This window comes from Tarenaya hassleriana, unplaced genomic scaffold, assembly GCF_000463585.1.
Source record: "Tarenaya hassleriana unplaced genomic scaffold, ASM46358v1 Cleome4, whole genome shotgun sequence".
Classification (NCBI taxonomy): domain Eukaryota; kingdom Viridiplantae; phylum Streptophyta; class Magnoliopsida; order Brassicales; family Cleomaceae; genus Tarenaya; species Tarenaya hassleriana.
The window spans coordinates 4,463,644-4,476,734 of record NW_010966881.1 but is presented as its reverse complement, the minus strand read 5'-3'; the positions used below and the strand labels follow the sequence as shown (position 1 = coordinate 4,476,734).

General features: G+C 38.2%; 4 protein-coding genes across 9 annotated transcripts in view; 1 reads left to right on the top strand and 3 right to left on the bottom strand.

The window, feature by feature from the left end:
* Window positions 1-1,717: 1,717 nt before the first annotated feature.
* LOC104823985 (transcription factor TCP20-like) lies at window positions 1,718-4,139 on the bottom strand. The gene is made up of 2 exons (XM_010555811.1): window positions 4,090-4,139; window positions 1,718-3,261 (listed from the first exon to the last, which is right to left on the bottom strand). The coding sequence occupies exon 2, from the start codon at window positions 3,161-3,163 to the stop codon at window positions 2,135-2,137; it is 1,029 nt and encodes a 342-aa protein (XP_010554113.1). The 5' UTR covers window positions 3,164-3,261; window positions 4,090-4,139; the 3' UTR covers window positions 1,718-2,134.
* A 3,370-nt stretch (window positions 4,140-7,509) lies between these two features.
* Window positions 7,510-8,761, bottom strand: LOC104823984 (ribonucleoside-diphosphate reductase small chain C). The gene has a single exon (XM_010555810.2). The coding sequence runs from the start codon at window positions 8,616-8,618 to the stop codon at window positions 7,620-7,622; it is 999 nt and encodes a 332-aa protein (XP_010554112.1). The 5' UTR covers window positions 8,619-8,761; the 3' UTR covers window positions 7,510-7,619.
* Window positions 8,762-9,275: 514 nt separating this feature from the next.
* Window positions 9,276-10,537, top strand: LOC104824571 (putative fasciclin-like arabinogalactan protein 20). The gene has a single exon (XM_010556666.2). It carries the CDS (start codon window positions 9,290-9,292, stop codon window positions 10,535-10,537), a length of 1,248 nt encoding a protein of 415 aa, XP_010554968.1. The 5' UTR covers window positions 9,276-9,289.
* Window positions 10,538-10,615: 78 nt separating this feature from the next.
* LOC104823982 overlaps window positions 10,616-13,091 on the bottom strand; it is a 6,361-nt gene continuing 3,885 nt past the window's right edge. For 5 of the 6 annotated variants that reach the window (XM_010555809.2, XM_010555808.2, XM_019203796.1 and 2 more), the window contains 6 exons: window positions 13,023-13,085; window positions 12,763-12,935; window positions 12,318-12,674; window positions 12,175-12,230; window positions 11,891-12,093; window positions 10,616-11,807 (listed from right to left, as the gene is read on the bottom strand). In XM_010555809.2, the coding sequence (XP_010554111.1) occupies window positions 10,834-11,807; window positions 11,891-12,093; window positions 12,175-12,230; window positions 12,318-12,674; window positions 12,763-12,935; window positions 13,023-13,085 (1,826 nt within the window). In that variant the 3' untranslated portion in view covers window positions 10,616-10,833. Of the gene's footprint in view, window positions 11,808-11,890; window positions 12,094-12,174; window positions 12,231-12,317; window positions 12,675-12,762; window positions 12,936-13,022 lie in introns of all 6 variants that reach the window. The other variant, XM_019203795.1, reaches the window with a different exon arrangement.

The window sequence follows — 13,091 nt, the reverse complement described above, 5'->3', positions numbered from 1 at the left end:
GTTATAAAATTTAATAAAATTTTAAAAAAATATGTTAATGCCCCCGCTAAAAATTTCTCACGGACCCCACTAATTTGATTTTTTTCATATATTTTGTGATGTTAGTTAATAAAAAAAATTAGTCTATTGTTTTTTTGTTATTTTCTATTTTCAAGTTTTTTACTTTTTTTAGACAAATAAAAAATATTGTCAATTTAATTATAATAAAATAAAAACTAAAACAAAAGAAGAAATATTTGTAAAAATTGTAAATTTAAATAATCTTTGTTATTTTTTATTTATTTGTTTTTATATGTTTATTATACTTATAAATTTATCTGTATATATATTTATTGAATTTTTATTTGATTTAGTAGAAAGTTCAACCGATAATTTACTAAAAAAATCTAACCCATAATACATTAAATTTTTAATTTTTGAGTCATTGTCTAGTTTATTTTATCAAAAATATAATTCAAACAATTATAAATGGAGTTATATAAATATATTTTAAAAAATAAAAAATCATAGAATTTATTTGTTGAACCTAAATATTTTTAGATAAAATTTTATAATATATATTTATATTTATATTTATATTTTTATTACTATTATTTTGTTGCCCCCATCGATAAAATTTTCTGCGTCCGCCACTGATCGTTAATATATTTTATTATAATAAAATTAGTTATAAGATAATAATAAAAATGATTTTATTAATTATTATGGTGATAGTTTATTTTAATAATAGTTAAATTTACATATATGTCATGAAATTTTTTATTAGGTTGAGTTTTATATTTGTTTATAGATGATGTTGCGTGAGTGGTAGAAATAACCTAAGAGAAAATAATGTGTATATATTATATATTTTTTTTATTAATAAAAGAGGAAATAACCTAAAAATTATTAATTTTAAAAGAGGTTGTAATATAAAAGAGGTTGCTAAATAATATTTATTAGGTTCGTTGAGATTAGGTAATATTTATTATCATTTATTCAATTAATTAATTCAATTTTTATATAAATTTAAATATCTTTTAAATTTTATTGACTAATATTAATTCAATAAATTTCACTTTTTTATAAAAAAAATCAACTCTAAAAAATATATTAGTTCCCTTTTTGTTACTATTTGGAAGTTATATTATCATATTGGTCATATACTTTTTTTTAAAAAAAATATGGCTACAGAGTTTCTAACATATCTAACTACTATATATATATGGATGACAATTTGATTATTTTTTCTTGCTAACAGATACGTTAAATTTAATCATTTTCTAAGTATACTCTCCCTTTTTTAAATTAAATATTACTTGTTTTTTGCCTTGAGGTATTATTAGGTTACTGGAACACACCAAGAAAACATCTAGAAAAAAAAGAAATCTTTCATTTAAAAAATAAAAAAGAAAGATCAAAGGACATCATGCTGTCTCATGATATTCCCATAAGAACGCGTGGCGTTTTACATGGTCAGAAACGTCACGTAGTACAAATGCTTAAAGACGAAGGCCTCTGTGACTGTGTTTGTGTTTTGGGCTGAGACAAGACTCCTCATGAGCGGCCCACCTTTAATCAAATCATTGTATTGTATCCACTTAAAATCCAAAACAAATTTTATATTACCTATTTAAATACACGTGGCACAAATTTTTATTGTATTTGAATTACAGTTTCATATTTATTAAAAACAGATTGTATCAGGAAAAAAAAAAAGGCAAACCCCTAAGACAGCATACTTAAGCTTCTGTCTACTACCAAAAGGCCATTGATTTGGATTTTCAACAAGTGTTGGACCATCACAAATACATAGGATATGTAAAAACAAGAAATCCTTACATTATATTATATGGTGAACAAGCCTCTGGATCAAACAACATCATGCCAAATTACAGGAACCAAAAAAAAAAATGGCTGTTCTATTAACAGTCCACCTGCAAGTTCAAAAACAAGTTTTGAGATTTTGGCTCCTCCCCTTTGAAGAAGGATCGAATCAAATCAAATCAGCTCACCTGTGTAAGCATATATGCCGATATATATCACTCAGTATAACCATAATGGCCTCTCCATGGTTGTCCAGCAACAAGATCATCACAAACAAAATCCAAGCTTCTAAGCAGAAAGCCTTTTCAAAATCCCATTTTTTTTCCCATCAAAGCCCTGAACTTTGAGAATCGTCTTTCTCCGAAGTTTCTTGCTGATTTTCATGTGGGCGTCGCTGGTTATGAAGATGATGGTGGTGGTGGTGGGGAACCCTAGCCTGATCCAACTGATGATAAATCTGCGTGAGAGCCTGTTGATTCAAAACACCAGCGTTCCCATCCTGAGACAACCCAAGTTCCAGTCCGGGCATCTGATTGTTAGAACCAGAACCTAAGATTGATGCAAAACTCATCGCACCCATGTTCGAAACACCGGGAAAATCATACCCGGAAAGCCCAATTCTGTATCCTCCGCCTGCGCCGGCGCCGGCGCCGCCACTCTCACTTATTATCCCGGTGGTTGATGCACCAGCTCCTCCGCCGCCGCCAGACGGTGGCTGAAACGCAAAGCTAGCAACGTTTGGCCACAACGCCGTTGGTATATTATGGTGATGAGCCCTAGAAGCTGCTTCTCCTCCTCCTCCTCCGCCATCGCCGGTACCCACCATGGGCCAATTGGGTCTGCTACTACTGCCCAACCCACCAATCCCACCACCGCTAAGATCATGGTTCATCATCAGACCCGTCGACAGAGAGATCCCAGAGCCACCGGCGGCTGTGACGGAGGCGGTCAAGGCAGAAGCGGGAATAGTTCCGGTACCTGTGGCGGCGATAACCGATGGCTCAGCCTGCTGAAGAAGCCACTGAATGGTCTCACCGTCGGATTTGTGACCCAATTCTCTGGTCAACTGAAAAATCCTCGCCGCGCATAGCGCCGGCATCCTGATTCTCCGACCCCTGCCCTCGACTTTGGTGTGTCTGTCTTTGTTCGAGCTCCTCTTCGGACCCAACAACTGCTGCTGTTTCTTGTTCACCTCTTTGTCCGCGACCACAATCTGATGATCCTTAACCTCAGCTTCTTTGTTCAGACCACTCTTCTCGTTGCTGTTTGTATCTCCCATCCTCTGATTTTGCTGCTGCATCGATGGTGGGTTCAAGAAATTTGGTACTTGGTGTTGATTTGTGTTCTTGGGATCCATGAATCGGCCCTCTCTCTCTCTCCCCACTGAGAAAAGGCCTTAACGTCTCCAAGTTTTCACTGCTTTCAGCAAAGAATTTTAGAAATCCTGCAAAAACCCTTAAGATCCCAAGGCACAGAACAGAAATGAATAAAGGGCCAAAAAAAAAAGGTTACACCTTTCGATCTCTATGGGGGAAAAAAAACAGAGGTTGGTTTAAAGAAAGTGTTAAAAGACTTTAGTTGTCACTGCTTTTCATTACAACAGATATATCCATATCAAGACACGGAATCTTTTTTAGTCTTAGACCAGTTATAAGAAAATTGTAATTATAAACCAATATATTAAAATTGTTACCACATCACAGCAATGCAAATTATTTAAAAAGTTTATTTTCCAACCATATATGAAATAACGATGTTTAATAAGTGCAAATTTCCAACCATATATGAGTTCGCATTCTCTTAGTTTTTTCTCTGTATTTAGAGCTTTCAGAATTGTTTCCATAAAAAAATATTTAGTGAAGAATATTATTATCTTTTATTTATTTATTTATTTTAGTACTGATCAACCATTCAAAATGTAAACTACATATCATATTATTATGAAAGCAGTCTAAATTCAAGACAATGAATCAATAGCAAAATTTTTATATGTGCATTCTTATATTCTTTGTAATATCTCTAAAATTATATATATATATATATAATATGTGTGCGTGTGTGTGATTATATTATGAAATTTCTATAGACGAACCATCTATTTTGATAAATTTTATTCAATCATGTTTGTAAATAGAACATTACTTATACACATCGACATATATATATTGGTAATAGAGTGAATCACCACGATTTTTCGGATGTAGAGTAGATCTACCGATCTCACGCAATAGTTTGCAAACTATATATTGTAATAGAAATTGACACTCAAGAAGAATCTCATACCGTAGAGGATTGAACCATAGGATTGAACCATAACCTCCAATTAAAAGAAAGGACTCTCAACTAATAGAGTTGGTGCTTCCCCGCATCAAAACATGTATTGACCACTTTGTTCTATATATTTGAATTTATAATCCAAAAAAAATGCGGAATATATATATATATATATATATATATATATATATATCAATAACGGAATATTATCTATTACATATAGATAAGTTATGTATATGTTTGACTGTAATTATATGGACTACTACATATTTACATTTAAGCATTAAGATAAGCTAATAAGATAGTACTTGAATATATAGATCCAAAAAAATGTCAGATGATATACACATAAAGTATATATATGATTATTAATTCACATAATATTAACTATGAAGTTTATTTCACATGTTGCATTACACAGTACTAAACATATTTTCTAAGTGCAATACGTACGGTCAAGAGCATTAACAAAGTACACAAGAATCTGAGTTTTCTAAGGGCGTCCTTTTGCCGCAAGCAAAGCAATACACTACGTATCGTATCCGACCACACGAGTCAAAGTCAACGCCTTCCATTACAAGAAACCTAGATTGCCAGTGACACGTGGCAGCTCCAGCAACTTAGCTAGGTTTGCTTCTCGGACAAGATCTAAAGATTGAATGAATGAATGAATGAATGACTTCCAGTGCACATCATTTTGCTTGGCAACTATCATAATGATATCTCCTTCCATGATATGATCAAACGACTTCATGCCTAATCGCTCTATATAAATATTAATTATTTAGCAACGCATGCATGTTTATAGTTTCACAATAGCTAAATTGTAATCATTTCGCTTTTATTGCGTTTTTTATTTTATAAATACTTATATAACCATCATAAAAATAAAATTATGAATAAGATCTAAATTTAAAGTGATGTTACATTGTCTTAATATATATTTATCAACATTACATATTATTGTACGATATGAGAAGATATCGTTTATAGCGTTGTTAATTTGCAGTTAATATTGAAAAGGCGCAAATTTACGCAATAGTAACGTCTCCTGGTAATACTGGAATAAAGTCGAAATTGATGAGTCCTCATTTTATAAAACTCTAATTTGGTTGCTTAAAAAAATAGAGAGTTAAATTCATATAATTTGAAAATTAAAGACTGGAAAATGAGACGATTAGCGTTACATAATCTTCCATTGATACTCGAAGGGGTTATTCTTCAATGCAATTGGTCAAAATAAACAAAATGACTGATATGACACAATCAGATGTAAACACGTCAGATTATTTTTCTTAGTTTTTTTACAATCGAAAAAAGTTCATGTATTTTTTTGGATCACTAAAAAAGTTCAGTGTTTTTTTTATAATCAGAGAAAAGTTCATGCATTTTTTGGATCACTTAAAAAGTTCAGTGTTTTTTTAGATTCGTTTAAAAAGTGGAATGTTTATTTGATAAAAAATAAAATTTAATGTTTTTAATTAAAATTAAAAAGTTCAGTATTTTTTTAAGATTTTTCCGAAAAAACACGCAAATGCATAAAAGCGACGAATGTGACAAATAAATGATGAAGATTTTGGATGTAATGATGCTCACAAGTTTTTTCATTTCAAGATTGGGACGATGTGACGGTCGCAGTCCCAATCAAGGAGGAATCTCTCTCTCCCTATCCATTTACGGTGCTTTGTCCATCCAATCCGATGCTCCTTATCTTCAATTTTATATATTTTTTTTATATATAATAATATAAATTTTAAATCAGCAAATCTTGCCACATTTCTCTCCACCAGTTATGCCTCAATTTGGCAAAAGAACATGGGTGTATGCATATATTTTAGATATTTTGGGTTTTTATTTAATATTCTGTCTCCATTAACCCATCTATTAATTACTATACCAATAAACGAACCGAAATAAAATGTTGCAATTTTGTTGGATTGGATTCGGTTATTAATCAAATGTTGCAATTTTGGGTATAATCGAGTGCACTAAACCAATACCCACATTGATATCGGGATTGAAAACCGACCATATAATTTGCAATATACATATTCTTTTCAAATTTGATATTCGAATTCACATCGTAATAAATATTTTTCATCAATTTCATGGGTTGAACTATCCAAATTTTGATAACAGACTTGGAATTATATTCTCCACGATTGTATCTTTCTTATTTAACTACTCAGATCTATCATTTCAAATAAACATAGATGATATGAGCTCTCTCTCTCTATAAATTATGGTAATATATATTCATTATTATCCAACTTTAATCTATACATTCCAGATAAAATGAGGTTGGTCCATCTAGGTTTATAATAATAGGCGGTACTAAACAGGCCGGAATTTATAAAGCTACAAGATACTCATGAGGCATAATGGGCTCGTATTTTATCCTCACATGGTTGGACCAAGTTGGTCATTACAAAAATTTAGATCCATAAATATAACTGCTGTAATTTGGTCCGTCGCACTTCAATCATTTGTAATCAAATACTGCACAAAAATTTAGATCCATAAATATAAATATAGCTACACATTGTAAAAACAATATAATATAAGCTTCCTATACCTACACATTTTATGTATGGGATATCTTAATAATTCGGACGAGTCGAAATTGTAAGTGCTAGCAACATGAAAAATAAAAAGGCCGCATGCGAATTTAATGAAATTCAATATTGCCAACATTTTCGTATCCACATACTTATATATATATATATATATATATATATTAAGAGTGTAGATGATCATTTGTACTTAACGTGCAAGAAGCTTCGAAATGATTGCATCAAAGGGATCGATCCCAATGTGTCGTCATCATATCACTAAAACACTCTTATCACATTACCCAACAAAGTTCAAGGAGCATCTCAAAACTAAACTTTACCATCAAGGGCAACGACAAGTAATTGTTTCATAACTCCTCGGGCAACAGTTCAAATTTCAGCACTAGCCACAAGAATTACCCGACTTTCGCCATAGGATTGATCTGTTTGTTCGATAGAACACACATTATACGAAATAAATTTATTTACCGCAACTCTCTATCAATTCTGAACAAATTCGATTACCTGGTGTTGCAGCATCCTGAAAGACACTGTTTTGTTAAAACTTTTCTAAATAAATCAGTTGATGATAAAAGAACACTCCAGCAAGGTGTTTCCAGAGAAAGGCGAGGGTATGCTTGTACACAAAGAATCAGAAGTCCCACTCTTTCTCAACTAGAGGTTTCCATATCGGATTTTACGAAAATAACCTTTCTTTAGAAGACATTACGATGATATGATCAACCCTTTTGTCTTTTCGGTTTACTTGTCTCTGCAAAGACTGTAATGTTGTTGGCTTTTGCAGATCTTGCACTGGAGCTCCGAAGAAGATGATATATATGTATATAGCTACAGCATATGAAACTGTATCTATCGATTATGCAGCATGGTTTCACAATCAAAACCTAAACTTCATTGAAACTCGGATGATCCATTGTCGAAAAGCAAGATATACGAAATATTACAGGGAAAAGAGGTTCTACAAATCTAAAAATCCTCGTCGAGCTTGAAGACGTGATTCTCTATGGCGCTGTGTCCGTTCAAGCTCGACATGACTGAAGCCTTCTGATACTCGCCGACCCGCTTCTCGAAGAAGTTGGTCTTCCCCTGTAGCGATATCAGCTCCATCCAATCAAATGGATTTGGCACACCGTACACCTTACCGTACCCAAGCGCACCCAGCAGCCGATCCGCCACAAACTCGATGTATTGGCTCATCAAGTCACGGTTCATCCCCACCAACGCGCATGGCAGAGCGTCGCATACGAACTCTCTCTCGATGTCGACGGCGTCGCGGACGATTGACTTGACGCGCTCCTCGGTCAGCTTGGTCCTGAGGAGACTGTATAGGAGACACGCGAAATCGCAGTGGAGGCCTTCGTCTCGCGAGATCAATTCGTTCGAGAAAGTTAATCCCGGCATCAACCCCCGCTTTTTTAGCCAAAAAATCGCGCAGAAACTGCCGGAGAAGAAGATCCCTTCGACGCAGGCGAAGGCGATGAGTCTCTCGGCGAAGCTTTGAGACCCGTCGATCCATTTCATTGCCCACTGCGCCTTCTTCGCGACGCAAGGGACGGTCTCGATGGCACGAAAGAGGTGGTCTCTCTCTTTCGCATCCTTGATGTAGGTATCGAGGAGTAGACTGTACATCTCCGAGTGGATATTCTCGATCGCGATCTGAAAGCCGTAGAAGGCGCGCGCCTCCGAGACCTGGACATCCGACATGAACCGAGAAGCGAGGTTCTCCAACACGATACCGTCCGAGGCCGCGAAGAACGCGAGCACGTGGGTGATGAAGTGGCGTTCACCATCGTTCAGGGTCATCTCCCAATCGCGAACATCCTGCGACAGATCGACCTCCTCGGCAGTCCAAAATGAAGCCTCGGCCTTCTTGTACATCTCCCAGATCTGTGGGTATTGGATCGGAAACATGCAGAACCTGTCCGGCGTCGGTGTCAGGAGCGGCTCCTCCGGCATTGAAGGCATTTTCAGTGATTTAATCGGAGAAATTGATGAAGGAATGAAGAACTGATTATGGGTTTCTGCGCTGCTGTGATGAAATTGGGATCTGGGACTGGATACTTATGGAGGAAGCTTGAGAATTTGGGGATTGAATGTTTGAATGAGAGAGGGAAAACGTGAGGAGGGAATCTGAAAATGTTTGAAATTTCTTTCGACAAGCTTGCGGGAGAAGATGAAGGGTATTTTCGTGAAAACGCGTAGAAACCTGGCTATTTACGGAAATGTGGTGTGTAAATAAATCCTCGTATTAGGCGGTTTTCAATAATTAGTTTTGAAGTGGAGCGGGGAAAAATCGAAGTCGGCGCCAACATTTGATGAATTGGCCCGCGAAGTAAAAGGGCAAAACGGTAAATATAGGATAGCCTTGGGCCTTGTGGTAAATTGGATTGATAAGCTCAAAATAATGGGCTAATAGAATGAGCCCATTATAACGGGCCTAGAGAATAGAAGCCCATTAAGTAAGCCTCTTCATGAGACGAACTAACCAATCAACCGTTTTCCCGCTCTTTATATCAGCGTTTACACTTTACACTATACTCTGTTTCTCCCATTCAACGGCATTTTCTCCTTCGATACAGTAAAAGAACAATTCTTGAACCAGAGAGAAAGAGGGAAAAAGCTTCAAGAGAGCTTCAATGGCGGTGAAGCTTCTTTCTATCATCTTCTTCCTCTTCCTCCTCAACCTCTCATCACCTCTCTCTGCTATTCAGACCCCTGTCTCCTCCGCCATTGACATCCTCTCCGATTCCGGCTTCTTCTCCATGTCGCTCACTCTTCAGGTCACTGTGACGGCTCTCAACCTCTCTGAATCTCCTAAACTCACTATCTTCGCACCGTCAGATGTTGCTTTCTCCGAATCCGGACAGCCTTCGCTTCTTGATCTCCGGTACCAGGTTTCTCCGGCGAGGATTCCAGGGGAAAGTCTCAGGAATCTCCCTCATGGCGCGAAAATCCCTACTCTGAGATCGGATATCTCTCTGATCGTCACTGGCTCTTCGGAATCTGGAGGTGAGAATTCGATCAACAACGTCGTTGTCCAAGATTCTGCAATTTTCGACGATGGATACCTGGTGATTTACGGAACCGATGAGTTTTTCAAACCATTTTCGCAAATCTCCATTAGTCCGATCTTTGCACCAAAACCGAAACCCAATGCCAACCCTGATTCGTCATCTTCTTCAAGCCCTAGCCCTAGCCCGAGTTCTAGTCCTAAGTCATCAAACAGCTCGATATTGGGTTCACCAAATTCTTCTATCCCCGATTTCGAATTTCATGTTTTGAGTCCCAATTCAGGTAGTAACCTACCAAACAGTTCGTTTCCCAGATCAACAGTTCGTTCTAGCCCTATCTTGCCGAATAACTTGTCTGGTTCTGACACCGATACCAATGTCTTCGAGCTGGCTTCAGCCGTGTTAACGTCGAGGGGTTATGTTATAATGGGCACTTTTCTCGATCTGCAACTTGAGAGTTCGTCGAACCAGACGAGGCTCACCGTCTTCGCCCCTGTGGACGACGCCATTACAGAGTCCGCAGCCAATTTCTCCGACTACTCCACCATTTTCAGGGGACATGTCGTCCAGAGGCTCCTCACCTGGAACGATCTCAAGGAACTGGATGGGGAGAGATCGGTTCTGCATAGCGCAAGGAGAGGGTTCGAGATCGAGCTGTCTTGGTCCGGAGACATTCTTCTGCTCAATGGAGCTCCCATCGTCTTCCCAGATCTTTACGTGAACGCTTGGATTGCTGTTCATGGCTTGAACCGGATGATCCTTCCGCAGTCGAAGCAGGATTTCCCCATGGGAGAGTCCTTCTCAGAACTTGACGGTGGAGATGAGGATGAGAGTCAAGACTCTGCCGAGTTCCGCGACTATGGTGCTCGCTGACTCGTTTCCTCGGACGATTTTGTAATGAATGACACTAATAGATACAAGAAGAAATCCATGGATTTAGATACATTCAAGTTGTGTGGAAGAGACTTGTTCTTTTGGATGCCACAATGGTTACATAGAATCCGTTAAAACATGTTCTTATAATAGGAGATACATAATGATCATTGGCATTAACAAAAACCCTTTGCCCAGTTTTTTTCCCCGAAATTTTTACAAAAATTCAGTTCCTGGGTCTCCAAGGTAAAGACCCTTTCCTCTGTTTGTTTCCGCCATTAAAGTAGTTTCAGAAACTAGAAACTAGCTTTTGCCATTTCTCTTAGCTTCTTCATGTCTCCCCCACGTGTTGCGTCCGTACCAAAACCAGGAGGACTGCACTGCAAGGGCATGACTGATGCGGTCATAGCACGAAATGACTCAGCCCGAGAACCTATTCTACGATCCCTAGTTTCAGCTTCCATTTTGAGTGTTGAAGAGCTTGACCAGAAGTTTCTTGGGAGGCAAGGCACCGTTAGACCCTTGAGAGCTGACCTAAAACCAAGCCTGAGGGATGGGTTGTTCTCGGGCTGGTCCGAGAGTTTGATGATGAAGCTAACGAGCGCATGCCACGCATTCACCAGTTGAACAACAAAGACGATCAAGAAGAGGGCTAACATGATGAACCCGATATGACCGACTTCTTTGAATGCCATGGCCATGCCGAAGAGAGCCACCTCGCAGAAGAGAGAAACAGCTTCCACCACTTGAACACCTCTTCTGGTGTACGGCTTGAGAACAAACAGATACACGAGCTGTGCTGAGGTGATAACAATGGCTGAAAGGGTTTGTATGGATCTGTCTGATCTTGTTGATATTCCAGAGATAAACCCTAGATAAGCCCTCCTCGCCAAATCTATGATGATGAAGAATGATCTGGCACAGCCCGTGATCCTGCTGAGACCTGAGGCCTTGATTTCCTCGCCGATGCCGTTTTGATCGTAAACTGGAGGACCCTTTTGGTTCTCAAATAGAATGGAGAAGCAAGAGAGGGTTGAAGAAGGTAGGCCTTCTCTGCAAGACCATTTTCCTGTACTTTTCCGACACAGTACGGCCGAGAAGACCTTTCTACACCATGAGATGTTGTCTTCAGTCACATTCCTCGCTTCTCTGTACTCCAAGAAACTACCTGAGAAGACAGCGACAATGTGGAACAGGCAGACTGATAGGATAAATGCAGCCGGAACAGCTAACAACAGAGCTCCAGTGACTATACCCCATGGTGTACCGCCTACAAGACAGTGTCCGAGGTTTTCTTACTTGATTGAATTGTATGAACTTTGTGGAGAGATGGAGACAAGTTTGGGGTTTAACCTCTTATTACAAATGCAGAAGACTGGGAAAGGCAAGGAAGCGCCAGAATTAAAAAGAGCAGCTCAAACTGAGGTGTCGAGAGCATCCCAAGAGCCGATTCTCCCGTCCTGCATCTCAAGAATAGGGATAGCAGAACACGAATGGTGATAAAACTCAATCCTGCTATCCCAAGCCAGAAAACATTCATCTTCAAGTCTTTCCACCTGTTCAAGGAACTCTTATTTCAAAGTACATACGGGGTAATGGTGTGATATGTTTGATCGTAGGTTTGGTTAAAGGGTTACCCTTTGTGATTCTCCAACTTCCTGATCACATTTTGAGACGATAATGGTTCACCCCTCTGCGAAAAAACCAGCGCAGATGTAAGAAACACGCCAGCAATTCAATAAGACGACTTAACGTAGATTTGGGATGTCAACTGACTAACCAAGAAATAGGTGAAATACTCGGCTGAGTTAAGTGGTAATCCATTCGAGCTCTCCGTGCTTGAGTTGCTTTTACCATAAGCTACATCAGAGCTTTTAATCAGAAACTTTTCTTCGCTCTGCTTATAAGAAGATTCCGTAGAATTGGAGCTAGCAGAAACGTTCATTGAATGGTATGTAAACTTCTCTCCAGCTGAATCAAATCGGTCAGGCCAGATCGGACGGTTCTGATTCTTCCATGGAATCTTTTGACGAGGTATGAGCCATCTGAGACCTTTCATTGTCTCCGAATACTCACCAGGTGAAACAGGTATGAACCAGTCTAATAGAACAAACACTTGCAGATGCCCTAGCATTCCCTGCAAATATCTGCCTGATTATATGTCTGCTAACGAAGAATTGACGAATTGAGCTTTACAAGCACGTGTTGTTTATACACATACTAACATGAAGATTAGTTGATGGGTCAGAAGAGGTTATGCTTGTACACAAAGAATCAGAAGTCCTTATCCTCTCGAGATTTGCTGCCGAAAGAGAGAGAAGAACCGAAGCAACAGAAGTTGCCAGAGTTCCAGCAGTCACAAAGGAATGTAAAGCTGTCGATAATGGAGGTCTCAGATCTGAAGAAGAAGAAAATGTTAGCAGGACTGACATTTTCCCTCAGAAACAAGTAAAGCTTCAAGACCTGCTGTGAAAATCTCTCTTACAATGCTTCACTTCAAGCATGTTTGATTCCATATTCGGATTCCCTGAAATGTCTTTGACCTTTTCAGCAG

Bases quoted from the DNA above. Each gene is read 5' to 3' on its own strand.
- LOC104823985 (XM_010555811.1), bottom strand. From the start codon at position 3,163: ATGGATCCCAAGAACACAAATCAACACCAAGTACCAAATTTCTTGAAC.
- LOC104823984 (XM_010555810.2), bottom strand. From the start codon at position 8,618: ATGCCTTCAATGCCGGAGGAGCCGCTCCTGACACCGACGCCGGACAGG.
- LOC104824571 (XM_010556666.2), top strand. From the start codon at position 9,290: ATGGCGGTGAAGCTTCTTTCTATCATCTTCTTCCTCTTCCTCCTCAAC.